The 24,581-nt window shown below is 41.5% G+C and overlaps 1 protein-coding gene across 1 annotated transcript in view; it reads left to right on the top strand.

Moving 5' to 3' along the window:
- Positions 1–24,581, top strand: part of pappaa (pregnancy-associated plasma protein A, pappalysin 1a) — a 103,162-nt gene that overhangs the window by 9,715 nt on the left and 68,866 nt on the right. Inside the window, exons 3-7 of the mRNA XM_086186987.1 lie at positions 7,309–7,454; positions 7,701–7,994; positions 8,322–8,514; positions 10,144–10,265; positions 22,548–23,049. Coding sequence (XP_086043113.1) covers positions 7,309–7,454; positions 7,701–7,994; positions 8,322–8,514; positions 10,144–10,265; positions 22,548–23,049 — 1,257 coding nt within the window. The remainder of the gene's footprint in view (positions 1–7,308; positions 7,455–7,700; positions 7,995–8,321; positions 8,515–10,143; positions 10,266–22,547; positions 23,050–24,581) is intronic.

Here is a 24,581-nt window from a genome sequence, read left to right as displayed (position 1 = left end):
CAGGAGTATTCCCAGTCAGAATAGATGTAATCTCTCCAAGTGGTTGCTTATTTTGCTTTGATTATGGTATGTCTGGAGAGACTCGCAGAGAGAGTGGCACTACAAACATTTTGACATTCCTTCTTAATTACGGAATTCGGCATGAACAATGCGCTTGTATGCCGGGGAACAATGGATGTGAAGTCTTTCAGGTTTTTTTTTTTTGTTTTGTTTTGTTTTGTTTTGTTTTGTTTTTTGCAGCAGCAGCACCAGCATTTGTTACCACTTACGTGTAGTGTTTTCAAAAGTCTGGCTAACATAGGACACAGCCAGGTCTGTGGTCCTGACTCAGTCTCTCCTCTGAAAATACCATAGATAATAGCACCCCCCCCCCCCCCACACCCACCTTCACATTTGACACAGAGGAACATTTTGGATTGTTTTCACAGCCTTTGTTGTTGAAACTTCTTATGGTTTTTGTTGGTATTCGATATTATCTGCCTGCATTTATTCTAAGGCTGAACTTTGTCTGGAACTGGGGACATTATTGCTGTAATTTATACAGCGAGAATTGGATCACAAAAAAAGCGCGCACGATTTTGCACGTGTACGTCATATTTCCACGAATGTATTTAAATGCGCATTTTGAAATACCATATTAGAAGAGGTTGATGGAAAATTCAGTTTTGCCCCCCCAAAAAGTTTTTCGTGCTAACTTTGGGCGGTTTTTGACTTTTTGAAAAAGGAAAGGCTGAAAAAAACTTACATACTTAATCTTTAAGTCACGTGACTGACCAGCTTTTCTGCTGCTGTCCAAACTTCGTCTTCGTCAACGTGTAACATGAGCGACACTAGCTGGCACCAAAAAATGAGGAATTCTTCTGACGGAAATATGCATTGCCCAGTTTATTAGCTCTAAGCATGAAAAAATGCCCCCAATTCACGTTTCTTTAAGTGACATCACTCAAAATTTGACACTTAAATGGAAACATGACTTCTTTTACATCCAAATGACTGCATAGAAGTGTAGTCTCCTAAAATAAGCTTCTCAGAGTGAGCAGGTTTTTTTTAGCACCTGTCCCACTCAGTGACGGCCACTTGAATATGCTCACCAAACCTGTTTTGAAATCATGACTTTGCGCACCTGAAATTAACAAGCTGTAGGAAAGATCTTCCAAACTAAATCAAGATGGATACACAAACTTCGGTAGGTGGATGGCAGGACCTTTCCAGTTTCAATATGTTTTGGGAAATGAAGTTCTGGCCCAGCTTTGTCAGAGGCTAATAGGTCATTCGTTTTCCCTTGGCCCCTGTCTCTCCTCCTCTGAGTCAATACCCCTCACTGTGGCAGGTTGATGGATGGACCACCCTTTCCCTCTCCTTCGCCCCCCCTCCCTCCTGTATTTTAGCTGAGTGCAGAGAGCTAATCTCCAAGGCCCTTGACTTGGGTGTTTTACAGTTGGTCGTCTAAACCATTAAGCCTCAGTCCCATAAAACATAATGGAGTGCTTGAGCGTAAATACCAGGACTTTGCACTTCCCCTTTAAAGCCATAGCACACTTATAAAGCACCTGTTGTCGAGATTTCACCTGTGCTCTCATGGGGTCTGATAAAAGGCCTCCTGCATAACTAGGATCTGGATCTTTTGGCAGACGGGGGTGGGGGTGGGGTGGGGGGATAGTTTGCTCTGATGGGATAATGTATCACCAACTAAAATCAGTGCACTGATATAATACGCCGGGATATTCATTTGATCATAGGTATTTAAAATCGGTGTTTACATCTGCATGGACATTATTATCCTATGAAAATATTACTTTGAATGAGACTAAATTTCTAGCGACCGCACCTGAAGAAGTTCACTGTCTGAATAAGCAGTACTCAGATTAAAACGTGGTTTATTCTGGTTTTAGGCCCATTATTGAAGTGTGTTATAGTCAGAAGGTCAATAGTCAGACTGTTGCCGTCCATGTAAACGTAGCCAGTGATATTTCTGCCAGGTATGGGAAAGTTCAGGAATCTCAGTAGGCCACAGTTCTTACGCTTGTGTCTTCAGTGGAAGGAAAAAAATAGGAGAAGGGCCGAAAGGAGTGTTCAGATGTTGTAATAAAAGCAGGGATGACGGATGGCTTTAGGGGCTGTGGTGTCGATTGAGTTGATGACAGGGAAGCTGAAGGCCCCCTCCAATTTTTAAAAGTTTTTCATGGCTATGAGACTATCATTGCCGTTCCAGTTCACCCCTGCTTTCACTCTGTGCAGCCCTAGACACGTGTATGTGAGACAAATTGATTGGTTTATATGAATTATATATGGCTGTAATCCCTCATTTAATATGTATCAGATATTAAGGCATTAGCGAGGCGGTTTGAGCTGCCACACATATCCCTGGATCCCCCTCCAACAGATGCCCTGCAGTGAAGCTTGAAAGCAGTTTTCTTACCTTTCCCTCCCCCCTCAAATTTTCTCCCGTTTCTATAAAACCATTTTCCCAGAACATGTCTGAAAAGTGGTGTGGTTGAATGCATGGAAAATCCTGTCCTTCCCATGTGGCTCATCTTTACTATAAAAAAGTATGCCGATGAGAAGGGAGAGAGGGAAACAGGGGCAACGGGATGGGGAAATAGTCGAGGGGTGGAGGAGGGAACACTGGGGGCGGGGTAAAGTGGGATAAAGGGTCATTGGAAAGGGGGTTTGAGTAAGATGTGGATGGACAGATTCGTCGACAGTGTTTGAAAGGCCCAAACTATTTATGTTCTGTCTACAAACACCATCACAGTGAAGTCAGAAGGTGCCTCCACAAACCCTCGACAGTGGCAGCTGATCAAAGCTTTGACCAAATCTTTACCCGCATGTTTATTAGACAATAGTTCGAAATCAAGAACATATGCACACATTCAGCAAACGTGGGAACACAAAGGACCTTCTAAAAAAATCTAAAACTCTCCCCGGCATCAGTCATTGCATTTTTGGGCCAAGGGTGTTAGAATAAGTCCAACCCTCTGGAAAATTGCGATTCTTTGATTGCAAATATCAATGTGAAATAAGCCAAAACACTGTGGAATATGGAGAGGCTTGCATATTTTGAAACTCCTTACACTTCAGTTGCAATTAGTTCGCATTTTTTTCTGCAAAAAGTTCGGAAATATTACATTTTTCATTCCTGCGCGAGTTGCCATTTTCTAGAACCGATGTCAGTTCGTGGCGTGACCCACCTTTGCTGCATGTGAGCGTTCATGTGAAAGCAATAAAGAGAGCAAACCCATCTCTGTCACCACATGAGATTTACACAAAATCACAGTTGTGAGAGATTGCGCTCTGCCTTTTGTGCGCACAGTATTGCGGTTAATCACATCGGTTTCATTAGAAAACCTCTTTTTTCTGTAGATTATTTTTTTAAAAAGTTATCTTATTCTTTACAGCAGGGTTTTTATTTGCAGTTTAGAAAAGGGTGCATTTTTTTCAAGAAATTGCAACTTTGGCACCAAATCACAATTTCGCCTAGTACTCCTATTGTACTGGGGAAAAAAAACGACAAAAATTCACAGATAAATCCTACGACTTTGTTGCAATTTTTAAGAAAAGCCACCGTAAAATCAAGCTTCTTTGATCATAAAAAAACCAACCCAAAACTGTGGAATCCTGGAGAGACAGATAAGTGAACAGGCTTTGTCCTCACAATAGAGTTGCCTCTCTTATTCAATGCTGACTCAATCATTTCTACATTAAAACTCCTTTGACCCCCCTGAGGCATGGCCAAAAACTCAGCATAAATATTTTCTAAGGAAACAATGAAATTCCTGAAATAATCAGGGGGAGAGACTTTATGTCCTCGGTTCCTCTTTCTCTCCTTCTACCTGCCCCCAGCATCTGCCCCCGGTTGCGTTCGCATAGGCTTGAACCCCTTTTGTCTAAAACGTGTGTTTGGAAGCAGACTTGTTCAGCAGAGTTTCCGTCGATGTTATGAAACATTTTGTGTCGCTGCATATGAAATGTGCATTGGTGGTAACCTTAGCAGGATTGTCGCGGAGGGAGGATTTTCTCACTGGTGTAAATTCCTCCAGAACACTGCCAAACACCACTGTTACTGACTTTTAAATTGCTTCCTTCAGGCTACACTGAACATACGCTGTGAGACAGCTTGGTTTTACATTCAGATTTTAATATTTTATGCAGACACTGGCTTTTCAAACATAGAACTATTAACCAAAAGAGGAAAAATGTCACAGCTGGCCACATTTAAAGTGCTTTTTAATGACATGTAAAAATGATGAGTACATAATACATTCTGGATGTCTAAACATGTAGGTCAACTTCTGAGTCTAAATACAATCAATTTTTTTTAAATTTAATACAATATAAATGCAACAAAATACAAAGATAGTAAATGCTTGATTCATGCAACAGAGCAAACTATGTAGACATGGTCATGTTTGTCTATAACACTGAACTTATAATTTGAAAATTAAAATGTTTGAACTGTCATGTTTCTTGCTATTGTACTATAAAACACCAATCTGATGTATTCTATATAAACAAAGTCATATGACAATGACGAACCAAAAGACGTGACCTTTAGGACCCCTTCTATTTTATTTCAGTTGATGTTATTTTCAATTTTCAGAAGACTCTTCACGTTATCCTCAGCCCTACAATCGAGTTAGATTCCACATCTTGGCTCCCAACCTCTATTCATTCACCCTCAACAGCCGCCTCACCTCTCCATTGTTACGAGCTCTCAAAAGTTGCTCTTCCAGGTATCGACTCCTTTCATCTCGCGCCACGAGAGTGGAACGAGCTGGTGTTCCAACGTCCAAGTCGCTGCGACCTCTGGAACCTCCGTAAACCAACCCTTTCTTCTCATTTCTTCTTGGGTTGAGGAAGTGCTAGGTCTCAATGTCTTGCTGGTAAAACGACAATTTGGCCTTTTGGCCAGAGCCTATCCCAGCTGACACTGGGCGAGGTGCGGGGTTCACCCTGGACTGATGGCAAGTCCATTGCAGGGCAGCCATTTTCATTGTATTCCAACTATTCTGAGAAGATAATTCCTAAGAAAGTGTGTGAGTGTTGACAGTTTGTATTTTATGTTCCCCAGTGACAGATCACACTGTATTACTTTACCAGTTAGTACACATTTCAACAGAGGACGAACCAGGAAGTGAGTGTGCGTGCTGTTGCGTTTGGAGGTCATGTCTTCTGTCACCTCTCTGAGCTGTAAGGGGTCAGGTGCTATAAAGACATGTTATTTCAGCCTCAGTTTTGTTGCACTTAATCTTATGATCCAAGAACATACACCATCAGAATAATGAGGCAGGCAAGTGGGTCACACAAACTCGGTCAAAACATCTGTGATAGTAAGGCCACTGGGTTTTTTTGTATAACCCTGTTTTGTGTAACCATTTTTATATCCAATTCCAAAGCTTTCTAAAGCCAACGGAAAGGAATAAGCTGATACTTTAGCACATGCAACAGATCATTGACTCTTTTAAGCTGTGACTGTTTGCCAGGGCCACCAGCCAGGCTTGTAGAGAACAATGTGTTTGATGTGTTCATACAGTGAATGACAGTATCACTGCTGGGAAGGTATCTCATTGTGCTGAATAGCCACAGTTATTAATGCTGCATTTAGTATTCACAGGGGCCAGGATAAAAATATTATATCACAGACTGGAAGTCATAAGAATAAATGAAAAAAATATTTGAGTTCTCAGGCTGATCTGAATGAGATCTTGTTCAATTTTGTCTCTCGGGTAAAGAGGATTTACTTCCAGCTCCCGTTTGCCATGACATCTCACACTGTATGTTGAAATAAAGAATGATCAAGAGGATCACATAAAAAGTAGCAAAATAATGGAAGAAAAACGTTTTATTGTGCGGCTTATAGAATGATTCACTGTCTTACAACATCAAACATCTGCCACATGTAGACAAAAACATTGCGGTTTGGCTTTTGGTGTCTCCACAAACAAGAAAGATGCCCATAGTTGCATATTTTGGGTTGCTGCACTGTTTATTTGCTTCCTGCATTTCCAAGACAACAACATCAACAACATGGCCTGTAATTTCCTTTCCATTACACAAGTGTAAGTGAGCAGTGAAATTTTACTGAATAATTATTTGGTTTGTCAAAAATTGAAAACCCCCATTTACACCCATTTGTATGTTCTTATTAAAGGAACATGACAACTTTCTTTTTTATTTTTATTTTTAAGTTTTGGAAATACATGTCTTCGCCATCTACCCCAGAGCCAGACAAGAAGATAGACACCTTTCTCTCCTCTGAGCATGAATTTGGGAGCTGAGACCCAGGGAGACCAATGGACCTTGAGTTAGCTTAGCACAATGATTGGTAGTGGATGGCGCATCTGCATCAAAAGTCATCAAATAAACTCCGAGCATAACTAAGGTGGTACATGATATTCGCTACGAGTTAACAATTTAAAATAGATATTTTCATTTTTCAATCAGATACAGTCTGAACAGCTCCCTTGACCAAACTGCAGCACCCCAAAAGCCTGAAACAAAGTATTTGTAGAACACCAGAAGAGCAATTGTCGCTACGAAACATGACCAACTCTGAGAGGCAATGAGAACGATTATTGAAAGATTCTGAACCTCGTATTTGACAACCTTTAACTGAGGTATGCTAGCATGCTAACACTTCCCCCAGTATCATGCATTGTGCTAAGACAACAAGCAGTAAGCTTCTCTCTGTGAGTCTAAGCTTATTATTTTTCTGCTTTTGGGGGAGGATGGCAAATAAGCTAATTTCCCCAAAAAGATCTTTTAATTGCTGTTATTAATCATCAGTTGCAGCAATGTGGCTGCAGATTCTAGTCACAAAGTTAGAAATAATGTTTTGGTCTTGTCTCGTTGTTGAGCATAGAGATTGTCTGCGCTGGCTTGCATAGTCAAGAGAAACAAAAACAAAGATTTTTATCTGACTTCCAAATTACAAGGGGGATTATAGTAACTGGCCATTCTTCAGACACCCTTAGGCAGAGCAAGGAGCAAGACCTTTATTGAGTCAGGCATATTGGTTAAAATGCCAACTAGTTTTCGAGCTCATGGAGTTAGTCATTCTTGGTTTAAGGACCATTATTATTGCCAGTACGCTTAAAAAAAATACTTCAATTCAACAGGAGCCTAATTCTGAACTGTTTTCCTGAGAGATCACGCTACATAAGCTCTTTTTGGCTGTTGCTATTTGAAAAACTTGGCTATGGTTAGGATCTGAATTCATGAGAAAGAGACTATCCTCATTGTAGAGCTATTAACTTAATGTGAAAAACTGTTTTTCTTTGTTTTTTTGTTGTTTTTTTTATTTCCCAGAGCCTATTTGGATGTGAAAGAGCTTAAAGAGATTCTGCATTTGGATGGCTCAACTCACCTGAATGTCTTCTTTGCCAATTCCTCTGATGAAGATCTGGCAGGGGTTGCCACTTGGCCCTGGGACAAAGAAGCCCTCACACATTTGGGTAGAAGATAAATAAAAATGCATTGATACACACTCATATGCACACACCACTTCTTTAACAGTGCAGATTGTTGATTTTGAGTAATTGCAGTTCAAGCCTCAAGCAGTTTTTATCTTCATCACAGCTCTAAACAGGAAAGGCGATGATATCGAAGCTGAAGTGTACCATTAATAATCCATTACTTTACCCTGTCCACATTGAGAGTTCATATCATGTACTTGTACTTGCGTCTCTGTATATTCTCAGGTGGAATGGTGCTGAACCCTTCCTTCTATGGTACATTCGGTCACACCGATACAATGGTTCATGAGATCGGCCACAGTCTCGGGCTTTACCACGTGTTTCGTGGTATATCCGAGATTGAGTCGTGTAATGACGCGTGCTTGGAGACGGAGCCCTCCATGGAGACTGGTGATCTATGTGCCGACACCAACCCTACACCCAAATACAAAGGCTGCCATGATCCGGAACCAGGGAATGACACCTGTGGCTGTCCACATTTCACACACACGCCGTTCAACAACTACATGAGTTATGCAGGTGAGTGGAATTCTTCCATGAGTGTTTTGCTATTTACCTGCCCAAATACCACAGATACTGTATACTTCTTGGTACCATGCATAAAAGGACACCAAGATCTCTGCTGAGGAATTTTTTTGATGCTGTGTGCACACTGAGACAGGTGTGGAATGTAACAGGGACATGTTATGGGAAAAACACAGCAGGGGGCACATCCTTTCATGTCACTCATTTTGTGCACAAAAAAATTATTATAATTAGACATAGAATAACTATACAAGTGCTTTGTGTTTATATAAGTGATTTGCATATGAATCCATTTTAACTACCTGCCTTGCTTTTCTGCAGATGATGCCTGTACAGACTCTTTCACTCTGAACCAGGTGGCTCGGATGCATTGCTACCTGGACCTCATCTACCAGACCTGGCAGCCAGACTCCAAACCTCCCCCAGTGCCGATGCCTCCCCAAGTGGTTGAGCAACATCATAACTCCATCACACTAGAATGGTTTCCACCGATTTCTGGACACTTCTACGACAGGTGAAATGAGCTAGATAAGTTGCCAAACAAATGCAGTTGTATGGTCATATAGTTGGATGTTGCATGAACTCTTAAGTATTTACCTTTGCCGAGGCTAATACGCTGCTTTCTGTTGTTTCATATTGAAAAGATCTACCCCCCAAATGTAAAGGAATTCTTCTTGACCCAAGTGCCACCCTCCTTCAAGTTTCATGAAAATTGGCCTTATAGTTTTTGTATATTCCAGATGGGCAATTGAGCATGCAGACCTTCAGTAATGCTTAATTGAAAGTTAAATTAAAAGTAAAATTGAATGCAACATCCCCCAAAAGGAATGGGTATTTCTTTAGACTTTCCTACATCCCTCCACCAAGCTCAGTTAACGATGGCTATATTTTTGGCTTTATCCTGCTTTAAGACAGATAAACAAAGCAACAGATCGGTTGGACGGACAGGTTAAAAGTAGCCTGCTGCTATTTCAGGGGCACATGCATTTTAGCCCAGTAGAGGTGCTTCTCATTTGAAGAGACTGACCTACTCATGCACCAGGTGAAGGTGCACGAATGCGTCTTGTGCTTATAAAAGGGAGCAGCAGGCATCCACCAAAGCCACTGGTGAAGGTGAAGCAGGCCTGGGAAGAGGCAGAGGCCAATGTTTTCACATTTCTGGTATCAAGAGAACCACATTGCAATGCCACACATCTGCTCAACTGATTGATGTGGCCTTTGAATAGCACTTCACACATAAGGCCACTGACCAAAGACCAGCCTGTTCTTGGTTGATGCTGCAAAGCTTTTCTTGTGTCCAAAAAATAGCAGCATGCTATCATGTAGCCAAACCACGCCTCATTAACATACTACAGCACCTCCCGGTGCAGATGGAAGTTCATGTTCTAGTTAGAGGGAGATGGGGCTTGGCATGAAAATGTCATTTGCACTGGCTTGAAACTAGCAATGATGCTTGTGTTTGACCAAGTGCCAGCTTGCACCATGCTTGAAATAGGGCCCATAATGACCTTGGCAGAGGTAACTATGTTTAGTGGCACAAGTTGGTGCAGTTTTGAACAAGCTTCAGGTTTCATACCAAATCAATCACATACTACCAGAAAATTGAGAGGTCCATCCCTCATTTAAAAAACAAGGAAATGATAACATCCTTAGCTAGAGCTAAGGTTAAAACTCTACTTTAAATTTATCATTACAATTTGATTAGTCTAATGCTTTGGTAAGTGCAGTCAAAATGAGTGTCTTTGATTGGATGGCTGGTGGGGACATCTGGTTCCTCACCCTATGCCAGGGCTCAGGTAGCATTCCTATTTTCCCAGAGCTCCAAAGAGAGATCGTAAACTCCATATGGGCACAATTGCAGCTCCTCCATGGTATAATTACTCTCCATAAGGGAGGGACGAGCCCCGGGAAGAAATCAGAGAAAAGCTGTGGCACTGTTCTTGAAGATTAATTGCACTGTTCTTGCAGATTAATTGGCATCAGACAAGACTGACTAGTGGATACTGGCTTGTTCATGCTGTTAAGGATGACACTTTTAACAAATCATTTTCTGTTACAGTCATCATTGTATATTGCTTTTATAGATTATGTGTCTTTGGTCTGTATCTAAGTTGGTTGCTGTGTCTGACTCTTGGTTTCCTAGAGAAGTGGGATCAGTATGCGATAAATGCACTGAGGGTAGAGTTCTACTGCAGTATGCCTCCAACTCCTCATCCCCACGACCGTGCGCCCCCTCTGGACACTGGTCTCCACTTGAGGCTGAAGGTATGATACCATTTGCCATATTTATTGAGTTTTAAGCTTTGTGGTCGTAGGTACTGCTGTTGTAAGGTAGGTGGTTTGAAAGGTTGACATGAGACTTCCCTTATCCTTCATTCTGCAGTCTTAAAGGAGCAGTGTGTAGTATTTAAAGGGATCATTTGGCAGAAACTGTATTACCTTGTAGTACCTTGTACTAAAAATTGTGATGTTTGTGTTAGCTTATAACAATGTTTGTTTTTAGAATGCATTTGCACAGCAATTATTGTTTGAGCAAGCAAACAATAAGAGTGGTTAATCTAGCCGGCCAACCAAGCTGGTGATGACTGCAAGTGCAGAATTTATGAGCGTGCAAATGAGGAGCAAAGCAATGAGGGAAAAGAGATGGACTTCAAACCATCATGGGTCAGTCCAAATTGTTATCTTGATGGAGCTATGTTAGCATTATTTTGACTCTATTATTGGAATCAAATTTAAATAGCAGCCAGCGTATCCAGCTTCTGGTGAAATCAGGGCTGTGGCACCACCGGCAGAGTTAGATTTTATTGCAAAGGCTACTTCAGATTATTACCAGGACAACAGCAGCTCCCTCCTTGAGTGAGCCATCCCAAAGGGATCAATAAAGAGACGTCTAGGTCTTTGTTTGTACTGGCCATTGTCAGTGGAAAAAGGCGCTGTATATCTACATGGAGGTAAGCTCCTGCTCCTCTCCTATTTCCAACATCAGAGGGGCAAATATACACAGTTACATGCTTTTTCTAACAGTGTTTGAGCAATTGTAGGCTAGTGTAGGAATTTTCCTGCTAATATCAAGGAAGTTTTGTTTTTTGTTTTTTTTAAATTCTTAACAAGTGGTTTCTGGTGCTGGCCAACAACTTCTGTGTTGAGAACCCAATTTTGAAGAATCAGTTGGGTTTTCCTAATGAGTTAGGGGCTGTAATACTCAATTAAGCCGCTAGATGTTGCTAGATGTTACACACTGATCCTTTTGGTCAGTTTTCTTAATTACAATTACAATTTGATATAAATACTACTAGACCTAATCCACTGTGTGCAGCATGATTTGAGGTTTGACTTTTGTTGGTTTTCTGACTCAATACAACAATATGCAAACATTTTGGTGACTGACTCATCCCTAAAACATGCAAATGACTCATTGGTTTGATGACACTTGGGCCGTGGGACAACACAGAAGGATCGAGGAGGTCAAATCCCAGTAGGTTGTGGTGTATTTCACCACAAATCCCATATGAGGGCTAAAGCCCAAAACCAATGTCAAAGGTCGTGGAAGATGTAGTCCATGTTTTTAAAGATCCATTTAAAAAGTAACTAAACCCGCTTTTTCAGCTGAAACCTATGTATGTGGATATTATTTGTTTGGGTGCTTACCTGATTTGTGGCCAAATCTTCCCTGCAAAGATCTACAGGTATTATAAATTTTCTTGGTGACCGTTTATACCTGTTGAGGTCCTGGCTATTGCTATTGGCTGAACTGGTGGCAGGTGATGTAATGAAGCCAGCTTTCGTCACCAACAAAAGCACCTCAAACCCTCTCCTTGCCATAAAACCAACATCTCTACTGACTCTCTTATTTTCCCCAAATCTATTATATATTTTCTGCCTTTCCCTCCCATTTTGTCTCCACAATTATACGCGGTCAATACACCTTTCAAGGCTGCCCTGGTGACTGTTCACTTCCTCTGCCTTGAATGCCATGAATATGATTTGCGAGTTTTTAGTGTTCACATATGTTACATCTGAGAGATAACTAGGGATGCCACACTGAAACGATTGCCTCTCTCCTCCCCTCCACTTTGGAATAACAGAAAAATGTTAATGTTAATGTAATTTCCATCCATCCATCCATCCATTTTCTACCTCTTATCCTGTTAAGGGAGCCTATCCCAGCTGCCTTTGTGCGAGAGGCAGGGTTCACCCTGGACGGGTTGCCAGTCCATCACAGGGCCAACACATATAGACAGACAACCATTCACACTCACTGTCACGCCTACAGTCAATTTAGAGAATCCAATTAAGAAAAATGTTATTTTACACAGAAAAAAAGTGTTACTTTACACAACGACTGGGGACAGAACATTACCAGGCTGGAGCCGACGGCTCTAAATGACATGTCAGCTTTAGGGGAGTCTTGAGAGAAAAACCCATCACAAAACAAGTGATTTGATGTCTCTCTGCCCAAGCAGATCATGCCCCACTGCCCTCTCACCCCCACCTCTCCTTCGTTCCTCCCTGCATTTTGCCCATGTTTTACCATTTTTCAAAATTATGCCGTGGGTGGGGTTTCACTCAGACCAGCTTTTAGTTACTCTTTAAGGGATTTGAGTGCGATAAATGCTGACGGTAGCAGGTTTTTGGCTGCTTTCTTTACTTTTGTATTCATGTCCTGATAGTGATCATCCCTGTTATAACAACTTAACAGGGATGAGGTATTTAAGCTATAAAAATAGTTGTTGTCCCATCTGTGCACCTCTGATCGCTCTGTGGTTCTGGCAGCAGCAGTACTATCAAGTCTACAGCTACAGCGATGGATGAATGCTGTTGCTCCGAATGCAGTTACATCAGTGGGAGTAATATGGTTTTAAAAAAACCTTTCATCCCACATTTTACTCCATAGGTCACACACTATACACCAGTAAAAATTTTAATTAAAAGCCTATAATTTTATAATGTAATAAGATTGATATATTAACTACCACTATATAACTATCAGACCAGATTATGGGACTGCTAGTCCTGCTGCCACACTAAACACGGGTATAAGCTGTACTATTAATTACATATTGTAACTCCAGATTTTACGAGACTAGGTGTAGCCCTCTATAACATAGAATACGCTGGAGACCTGTGCAACTCATTGTGTCAAGCATGGCGTAGTGGGGTTTTTAAGCTGCTGTACTGCCCACCCCACAGCAGAAACTTAGCTGTTTCTATGGAGATTTTGTAATATTTAAATGGATAGAGCACTGCGTTACATTACAAAAACAAAACATAGACCTGCTTTGAAAAAAGAGAGAATGTGGTTAGAGCGGCTTCTCCAATTTTTTTATAGTGATCTCTGATCGCACATTACATGCTGCGGACAGACCCGGTATATTTCCGTTTTTTCAGAGTTGTTTGTTATAGTGAAAAGTTTATCGGTTGTGCCTGCAGTAGGCTAAACTCTAATCTCAGAACAATTTATAATTTCATTGGAGCAGAGGGCCTTCATAGTTCTATACATAACTAATGTTCTACCTCATATAGGTTTCTCCCTCTAAGAGGTGTCACTAATGGGTGGTGATGTTGTCACTGCCCAATGGAGGACTACATTCCCGAGGCAGATGACATACGTCAGATCACAACGCCACATTAGAAAGCATAAAGGTATACAGAGCGCTGCTGCATCATGATAAACACCAACCCTGACAGACAGAAAGAAGGGCTGAGTAATGACGTGTTGCCTCATACTGCCTTTTACAGTTCAAAGGGGGGGAGGAACAGAGATAACAGATAGAATAATCCTCCATGCGCTCAGCAAACCATCAAGATGGGATTAAGAGTGCCCTGTTTGTCATGTGGATAAAATGTCAGGCTTGACCAATGTGTCATCTGCTGTTAACCACACATAAAACTGAATGAGTCAAGCAGGACTCCAACGTATCACATTGATAGAAATGGATGAGTGAAACCCAAGACTGTGCAGATCCCTGTCACTGCTGTGGATGAAGATGAGGGTCACCCTGAGTGAGCTTCAATACCCGGGGGGGCTCCATTTGTACTGCAGTGACACATGTATGATGGCATGACGGATGTTAAGCCTGACCTATACTTATATGTGCAAAGGACAAATCTTGTTCTGCGCTGAAGGCATATATGATATCAACTGCAGGGTATCCAGTGAGCCACCTCCATAGCATGAAAACAGATGATGTGCCTAACATCAGCAGACACTGGGCAGCGTCCACTGCCTCTGTGGGGAGGCTGGACCATATATTACATGTAGATGCCAAATCATTAACTACCAGCCCCTGGAGAGAAGTTAATATGAGAGGACATGGCATGAAATTGAAGCCTCTCTCCACTAATCAACAGCTGACCATCTACACATTCTATCGGACAACTGCATGTAATATACTGACTTTTGAGCCAAGACAGTCAGCAGCCACGCAGAGTTACAGCTGTTGACCTAACATGGGGAGGTGGAGAATATGGAAATGTGACTCCGGGGCTGCCAAGGCCACTGTCTTTGTTCGCGATGAAGCGTATCTCTGTTAATTGAGGCTAATGGAATGTTGTCATATTCCACCGCAAAAGCTGTGAGTGTGTGTTCACGGATATCCCCAGGGACGCCAACACCTGACGTACCTAACAGTCCAGAACATCCCGCAGATGCTCAAAAAGAAAATCAACAATATTTTGATGGCCCGAGGTATAAGAATGGGACATGGATCTCCCTGGTATCCCACGTCATTCATGATCTGCAGCTGTTTTGGGTTTCCATGACAAAAACCACCCCAGACCATGGACCACTCCGCAGACAACATTCACATCTGCAGAGGTGAAAACAGCACTGAAAATGTTGGCCCTCTGAAATCTGCTCGTCCTGTGGGGAGGACAAACCCATATGAGACAACTTCTCTCAAGTTGCAAACTAACTGTGCAGAGATTCCCTGGTTGTTAAAACCACACACCTCATCAGCTGCATGAGTAGCTGAGACCACGGCTGATCTTTTATTGAATTGACACACCACCCTGCATTTGTTTCCCTTTCTCTCTTTTGTTCAGGTTGAATAAAATTAGCAGTCCCACTAGTTAGCATGTCTTATCATCTGAATCTGTCATCTACTCCAGTCAGCAAACCAAACTATTGTGTCTGTATTTCTGACTCTGTGTTTGTGTGTGTGTGTGTGTGTGTGTGCGTGTGTGTGTGTGTATGATCTATAGATAAGAAACCATGCCTTAACACTGGTTATAGTGTGTATACCAGAGGCAAGTCTGGGCTTGTCTGACATGGTGTGTGTGTGTGTGTGTGTGTGTGTGTGTGTGTGTGTGTGTGTGTGTGTGTGTGTGTGTGTGTAAACTGTACTCAATTTTCCTTCTTGGAAGTGATCCCTGTTTGTGTCAGCTCCCCATTCCCTTTTAACTCTGCTTGTGCCAGAGTCTCACTGGATACACAGCTGCCGTTTTGGTGCATAATGTGTCCTGCAGTTTAAACTTCCAGTTGACGTTCTGGAAATGCAGTAACTCTAAACAACTCTCTGCAAAGTAAACTGTATTTGTATATAACCCATTGACACAATATTATTATATTGTCAGATGAGCAAGGTTTCGTTACTTGCATGTGTGTCTGTATTCATGATCATTCCTGCCAGACATAGCACCTGCTATCTGAGGACTTATGTGCTGTATCCTCCCACTACATGACGAGCAAATACTGGCGTGGTCAGAAAGAGCAAGAGTACCTCTCATAAATCTTTACTACTCTAATCCCTGGAGAAATATGCCTGGAGGAAAAATCAAGAATGAAAAAGAAAATGCAAAAACACACATGGATATGGATTCAGGAAGGAGGTAAGAGAGGTTTGGGTGGGGTGGAAACCACCCAAGATAGTTAAGAGCATTGCGTGTGGTTAGCGTCATTCACGAGGCACAATCCTGAGTTGATTGAAAACAGCAGTGTGCATGAATGAAAGTCCAGGATATGTACTGTATATTTGCCACCATACAGTATGTGCCTAACACGCTGCTGTGCGTTGATTTTTGTGTATCCACTTCCATGTGAACTTGTAAGTTCACATGCTGAAGCCTTATGCCTTTTGTAGGGATTAGTATAAAAATCTGTAAATATGTAAGGCTTTGGACGGTGCAGTGGTGCAGTGGTTAGCACTGTTGCCTCACAGCAAGAAGGTTCCAGGTTCGAGTTCCAGCTTGGGTACGGGGTCTCCATGTGTGGAGTCTGCATGTTCTCCCTGTTCCTGTGTGGGTTCTCTCTGGTACTCCAGCTTCCTCCCACAGTCCAAAGACATCAAGAGGGGACGAGGCTGATTGATACTCTAAATTGACTGTAGGTGTGACTGTGAGTGTGAATGGTTGTCTGTCTCTATGTGTTGGCCCTGTGATGGACTGGTGACCTGTCCAGGGTGAACCCCGCCCCTCGCCCGAAGGCTGCTGGGATAGGCTCCAGCCCTCCCGTGACCCTTAACAGGATAAGTGGTATAAAATGGATGGATGGATGCTTTGTACTAATGTTGCTGTTGAAATTGTTATGGTCCAAGGAATTATGAAGCCTCTTTAAAAGAGGCATAGTTCAAAATCTTGCCAGTTTGTGTGATGGCATAAAGGGTCCTTCTGGCTAAATTCATTCAAGAACCCTGCACGTGCAAAGTCCTTCTCTTTATATCTTCCAGCTTGTGCAGTAGATTAGTGGGAAGGACTACATTATTGCATTTGATAGCAGTGTTTCCAATGTCAACACTCAGGTCAGTGGACAGTGACACAAGATCATATGAGCAGGAGGGTTGGGAATAAGGAAATAAAAATACAGGCCTGATTACTGATAAGCTGATTTTGAAATGCTTAAACAGCAGAGTGGTGGCAGAGATCAACCTTCAGCAACAAACATGCTTTTATTATAGGTTTTGATTGTATTCAATAGAAGTGCCCATTTCCATTTAAAATACAGGTATTAAGATGTGATGATGATGATAATGACAGTTATATCATCCAGGCAATATAACGATGGCTTTATTTTTTCTTGAGGGGACAATTTCTTTCATTCTTGTTTTTGTTTGGTTTTTTTAAATTTTTCATTCATCGGTCCAAAAATCAGCAGTGATGTGTATCCAAAAGTAGCAACCGTGTCATCTGCACCATAGGCTATATTAAAAAAAAAAAAAAAGAAACAAACACCAGATGCCAACAGCTATGACGGATTAGCCTCTGAAATACCCTGAATGCAACGTGATGTGGCATGGATTCCCCAGCTCTAGAGTGTCTATTACTTCCATAAAGGATGTCTGTGAAGTATCTCTCTGTTTGTGTGTGTGTGTGTGTGTGTGTGTTTGTGTGTGTGTGTGTGTGTGTGTGTGTGTGTGTCTGCGCAAAAGGGTTGGAGGGGGTTTATGTCTGCCTTCCGAGTGTGGAAGTGTGTAACAGTGTGTGACAGTGAGTCATCGATAGTGAGAGCCAGAGCTAGACACTTCTTAGAAAGCATAAAGTGTGCATGCCCGGACATATCCCTCTCTGTTTATTCATCCGGCTCTCTTGACTTTTTGTGGATCAGTATGATTCTCCAGAGCTGACGGATTATGACTGCATGGTGGGAAGGCACTAGCATCTATCCTGAAGTTATATTTCACCAACCAGCCTTTTTTTTGTCTGGATTTCCTTAAGTTATAAACAAACATTAATCATATCCATTCAGCCGCTAAACAGCACAGTATATGTGTTTCCCCTGGCATTAAAAAGATATTTAATTGCAAAGCACATTTGCTGATTATTGATCTTTTACGTTGTGTGATCGCTCAATAAATTCTTGATTTTTGATTGAGGACAGAATGAAAACTCATAAAAGCATCCCAGCAGTGTACAACAACACCAATTCTGATCGAAGTAGATTTTAAAAGCACTGATCGTATTGTCTGAAGGTGGGATGTGTGATGTCGTCGACAATGGTCTGAGCATCAGCGCGTCTTCTGTGCTGAGAGTATAAAGCAGCAGCAGCTCTGTAGCTTGATGTGGCACAGATGCCACACACACTCTGCTGCAGCACTGTCCAACTGAAAAAGCTGATCTCCAGATTTATAAGTGAGTGGCACGTGCAGAAACGCACGGGATCTGAAAAATGCAGAGCCGAAAAGATTTTTTTTTTTTAAATCACAAAGGTAAAATGGGAGTAAATACAGTTTTGAAACATTATTTTTCTTTACTTTGGCATTTATTTGGTGGATAATATAAGTTTAACTTAGACCCCATTCCCAGCGGACATACTGAGCTATAGAAATTCCACTCCTATCGGCTCTCTGCACGGAAGACACACTGACTACATATACGACTATCTCATACCAGCACACGTCACTAAATCCAAACTATCGCTGTAATGATAGAAGTGTTCACTCCAACCCCTTTTAGCCAACATAAAATGTACATGAAACAATTATAAGGATAGAGAAGTACTGGCATTGTTAACCAATATGTGTCAAAACTTGAAAAAAGGAAATAAATATCCTTTCACAGAAAAGGCTGAATGATATTTGCCGTGCCAAACTAAACATTTAAAAATTTGGGGGTTCCTTTTATAAAAATATTCATCATATTAATATTTAGTTGCATTAATAATCATTTTGGCAGAAGGAAGAAGGGAGGAAAACTACTAGGATATCCAGCACATCCACTGCATCTACACCACATTTTCAGTCCCCAAGAACAGTTAAGTAGATGATTACCTACAAATACTTTGATTTTGGTTTCAAACTCTTTGGTTGCACAGATTGTACTTCCAGAAGTAACTACTCCTTTGCGTGTTTGTAATACAGTTTAAATTGCTTTATTACAGAGTGGATGACACTCCTATTCCCAACCACATTAATAGCAGTGCCAGAGCAAGACGAGCACATCATAACAGCTGACGTTACAAAATATTTTCAGTTGGCTGCAGCTCCTTTACTCTAACTCAATGATTTACCCACAAATCTAGCAGTGGATGAGAGGTGGTTGACAGTAGTTTATGCATCATTTTGGCCCCATTTTATTTGGCAGGTCATGTGATAACTCTGGCCCGGAAAGAATTGCCCATACGAAACAATATGGATTTTGGTTTCTGGATGGAGACACATTTGCTTATGTTGACACTAGTTGCAGTCAGGGGGTGCCCAGGTAGCGCAACCATCTAATTTGTTCCCTACCAACAAGGGGGGTCGTCGATTTGGTTCCCCATCTTACGTCTCGCTCGGTTTGCAGAGACACAACTTGCTGTGTCCGCAGACGGGAGGCTGGAGGAGAGCATGTTTCCTGATCACTGCACCTCTTCTGGTTGGTCAGGATATGTTTATGGGGGTGAGGCAAATTGTGGGGGGGGGGGTAATAATATGATTCAGTGGCTAGCACTGTAACCTTAAAGGTAGAAGGTTCTGGGTTGGAATCTGACAGCTAGCTGAGGCCCTTCTGTATAGCGTTTGCATGTTTTTTTCCAGTTCTGCTTTGACAAAAACATGCAAGTTAGGTTAATTGGAGACTCTAAATCGTCTGTAACATGCAGCCTGCCTCTTGTCCAATAACCACTAAGTGTTATAGACAATGGAAGGATGAATGGAGTATAATCCGTCCTGTACTACGTCCTCCTAGTGAAACTCCTGCTGCCTGGTGAAAGGATGCAGCTGTAGACTCCACATGTGACGGAGGAAGCATGTGGTCGTCCACGAGCAACAACCAAGGAAGCTTTGAAGAGTGAATTTCTCATCGGATGTAATGTTTCTCCTGATGGATGAATACCATCAGCTCATATTCAAGGATCTGGATGGCTCAGATCCCCTCTCTCTGATTGACAGGTCAAACACTTCAGTGCTCACAACATAGCTGTCAATTTTACATAACCTGTTGCAGGTAGCTGCCATGTCTACAATTACATCTGTAAATGCTTGTGATTTTGATTTAGGGTTTCAAACTCTTTGGTTGCACAGACTGTACTTCCAAAATTAAATGCAACTTTGGGTGTTTAAAATATAGTTTACATAGCCTAAGATTACAGAGTGGATGACACTCTGATTCTGCCTACACTTAAATCTCAGACCACATTAGCGAGGGTGCCAAAGCAGGAGTAGGGCCCATCAAAACAGCTGACATTACAAAATATTTTCAGTGGCTACAGCTCCTTTCCTCAAACTCAATTAAAATCTACCCAGAAAACCAGGAGTAAAGGAGGAGGTAGCTCGACGCAAAGCCAAGCTCTCGGAGTACCTTAGGTAATTCACGATACCATCCTCCCCCCTCTTTGTCTTTCTCCTTGTCTCACTTACTTTCACCTCTACTCTGGCCACACACACAGTTACAGTACAATAATAAATGTGTTGAGATAATGTGGCTTGGAAACCGTATTCAGTCCTCACTTGATTAAACACTGGAATTTTGCACCGTGCCCAGAAATGAGGTTAGCAAATGGCTTCGTTGGTTGCCAACTTGGAAATGCACAAAAGGAAATCGAGGGAGAACATAGCGTCTGCCGCTTTCTGGCCTCTAAAAGTGCTTGATGAATGTTAGCGTACGTCACTTTGGATAATGCAAGTTAGCTGTGTGTTGACTCCAAATATGGCTGGAGTGTGACTGTTAGAGGTTGTAATGACTGCTGAAGTGAGAACCCTGCACAGGGCCCCTCGTGGAAGGTACACACCTCGGCTCTGCCTTTCCTCTGCAGATGGACTCACAATGAACTCTCAGTTTCACCTCTACCTTGATGTAGCAACAAGTCAAACACTAAAAAGATCGTTATCCTTCACTCATAAAAATGATATAAGCTTTATAATTTAGTTGAAGGAGCACCAGCTATGCAGAGACCTTTTCTGCATCCTCGCAGGGTTTCAGCATCACAGGATTTTTGTACTCATATTTATATACCTCAATATAATTTAACCCATAGAACCATATAGATGCAAATCCACTTCCCAGAATTCTGTGGTATTATGGATGTAACATGATATTAAAATCTTCTTCTTCTTCCTCTTCCCAGGTCAACTGTTAATGATTCATATGTCACGATTTTTAGTGACACTGTTTCTTTGTGCCATCTGTTTTTACGTTACAGCAAATATCTGCATCGTCTCTAATGTCAGAAAGACATCGTATCCAAATAAGTGCTTATAAGTGAGTGTATTGGCTTTTTATTGCAATGATTCAAAGGTTGCGGTTAAGAGACACTTCATCTTTGCGCAAGTACATTCTTCTTTTTATGATTCTGTGAGTAAAATACATTTATTTCTGTTAGCTTACCAAATATTTCATTCCAATTGATAAGTCACAGAATATCCCATCATCATGGTTCAGATATTGCCAGGTTCCAGACAATCTCCCCAACACAATATAAGGAAAACGTATGGCTGCTTTTCATGCATTTACAGAAACGATTTCATTTCATTCGACGCGTTCTTTTTTTCCCCCCTCAATACTATAAAACAAAGGAAGTGCTATCCTATCAAAAAGTTTAAAAAAATGAACAATTACTGCAACGTTGAGCATAAGAGTCGTAGAATAATCTAAGATGCTTCCAAGAAAAGTTCAAGATGACAAAGCACCTCGGCATTCAGAGGAATAATTACGGTCAAAAAACAAAAGTGATTGATGGCAAACGCAAACATGGATAATAATTGGTTTAGCTTCGAGTCCTTGTTGGACAGTGCAGACATTTTCTCCTATTGACGCAATCATTCCACACGATCTCCTCCTGCCATCTGAACTCTTATGACTTTATTTCAGGTAACTGTCCAACATGTATCATTTCCAACTCCAAAATGATCTCCTGGAGTTCAGTTGCCCTTTGTTTGACATAAACAAAGAATCTCAATGCAAAGGAGGCTCAGGTAGTGTTTCCGCAGTACAACGCAGCCACAGCGAACGTTCATAATGGTGTAGGGCATTTGCAGGGGCTACGGTGTTTTTTTCTGCATTCAGGTGACACGCAACTATAAATCATCCTTTACTGCTCATAGACAGGTTGGTATTTGTAAAAAGAGAGGAAAAAGATGAATGTCTGCACACTGTATTCAAACAGCAGTTCACAATAAATCTCTTAAAAGGGAGCTACAATGTGTGGACTTTCATCTTTTTTTATTCCTTTCAGTTGTGTCTCTTGGTTCGACATTTGATTGAATTTCCTGGGATGTGCACATCTACTTCTTTTTTGGATGGTATTTGTAAAAACACAATTCTTTTGCTGAAAATAATCTACAAATAGTTTATTACCTCTCCTTACATCTTCATTATTTGACATTTTTACCGCTGTCGTTATTTGCACAAGAAGATTTTAAGATGTTCCTGGAAGTTGGGGGGGGGGGGGGGGGGCAACACCTCCTGTGTGCTCATGACATATGCAGTAACCTGCATGCATCTTATGCATATGCGGACAGCATGATGAGTGTTATTGTAATTAGTCTTTACTGCCAAATGGGGAAGACAGAAGTTGTGCACTGCAAGTTTAATGTGATGTTGATTGTTTTCTATGAATTACCTGAAGCTTCTTTTATTGTCTACATGTTAGGTGTAACAATATGTCTTCTTTTTTTTTGTAATTTTCAAACACAGGCCCTCCAGATGTTGAACAGGCTTGTGAGCCAAGTGTACGCACCTGGAGTCCCAATGCCAGGATCGAGCAAGGCGTTGTTGGCCTCTCGGAGTGCCCCCTCCAGGGCTGCATGCTCCAGCTGGAGTTCCCCTACCCACTGGTTCCAGACTCCTTGACTGTTTGGGTCACCTTCTTCAGCCCTGAGGAAACGGCACTACCGGCTATCCACAACATCTTGCTACTAACTGTCAGTGGGAACAACATTTCATTGGGTCCCAGTAATGTCTTCTGTGACACGGCGCTGACTCTCAAACTGGACATAGAGGAAGAGGTTTATGGGGTACAGTTTTTCACTATGGAGCAACACCTAGAGATTGATGCAACACTCTTGGCATCCAAACCAGACTGCACACTTTGTAGGCATTGCCAACCACTGCGGTACCGCCTGCTGCGCCAGCCACCCTTCACCCATGCACCACAGGGTCTTATTTTCAATGAACCTCTCCGCCGATATGTAGACAGGTGAGTGACCTGGTAGGTGAATATTCTTTTCCACAGCATCAGTCATAATTGACTTTGGCAGCACTATGCATAATATCCCGTATTTTTTCTTCTGACATACCTAAGTTGAGAAATAAAAACATGTAGAACAAAGATTTGGCTTCTGGAAGACCATCCCTCCTGGCAAAGGAAGAAAGCTGCACAACCCTTTATTCAAGACGGTGTTTTTCTTTCTTGTGGAGTTGAAAATAACTGAATGATTTTGCCTAATGCTTAAATGTGTGATATAATTAGGGATTTTTTTTTTTTAGACCAGACATTGAGTAGATATTTGTTTATCTGTGGAAACTATCTACAAAAATATGCTCTTGTTATACCAGATATCCCTTTCAATACCCCCAGGAGTACTAACAAGCCAGCAAATGCTTCTGCAGTTTCAAATCTGCGGTTCAACATTTATTTCCTAAGTCACAGGTCAATTGTTGCCCACATTTGTTTTTTCCCATGTTCCATGAAGCAAGGGCAAACAGATGGCTTGTTGAAAGTATTATCTGCACACTGTGGTGAGAGTTTGATGCTTTGCTTTCATGGAATGTGCTGACTCGTTAAAGATTGTGCTATACATGGCACCGCTGCGTGTTGTGCCATCTCGCTATCGTGCTGTCAGCGTGGTTCACATGAGAAGGAAAGTGCTTGATAAGAGAGGAAAGGATGAGTATGCATGTTATGCAAGATGGAGTGATGATACCCATGTTCCATAAAATACCCTCACACAACTTCCTGGCAGTGTCTGTGGAAGGCTGCCTAAAGTGGGATGTATTTATTTGACACACTACAGTGATTATTGATGTACTGTAGGTAGTTTTACAGCTGTGGTATATTTCACTAGCTGCGGTTGAATTCCAGTGGTAGTGGTCAGTGGCACTGGCGGACTATTTACTGTTGTTAGAGCAATCTTGTCTCTGGTCAGAGAAGCAATGTGTGTTCTAGCCATCAAAATCTGTTATTCATTTAAATGATTAAGTGTAAAAACAACACTATATATATATATATATATATATATATATATATATATATATATGTATATATATATATATATATGTATATATATATATATATATATATATATATATATGTACACATATATATGTACACATATATATATGAGCTTAATTTATCAATTTATCAAGTATTTATCTTAAGAAGTATTTCTAAGAAAAAACATTGTATTCTGTCACACTGCAAATGTAGCCTTTGACATGGTGTTGCAAAGAGCAAAGTTCCCCCAGATGTTCTGTTTGATCGTTTGATGTTCAGCTGCCAAAGTGCTTTTGTTGACCACACAGCAAGCTACTGCTGCCTTTGCTGCTGCTTCTTCTTTCAGGACTGGTGGGTGGGGGTGAGGGGGGTGGGACAGATCTCCCACTGTCAGGCCACTGGGTTTTACCTGAGCAAGAGTTTGACATCTTGGCTTCTTTGGCTCAATTCATGGGTGGTGGTTTGTTTGGAATGGCCTGGGGCAGAAAGGTCAGGGAAAGAGGGTAAATTATGGT

Source organism: Aulostomus chinensis, chromosome 19 (genome assembly GCF_037954235.1).
Source record: "Aulostomus chinensis isolate RoL2024-O1b breed Wild chromosome 19, RoL_Achi_v1.0, whole genome shotgun sequence".
Classification (NCBI taxonomy): domain Eukaryota; kingdom Metazoa; phylum Chordata; class Actinopteri; order Syngnathiformes; family Aulostomidae; genus Aulostomus; species Aulostomus chinensis.
This window is presented reverse-complemented; position numbering and strand designations above follow the sequence as displayed.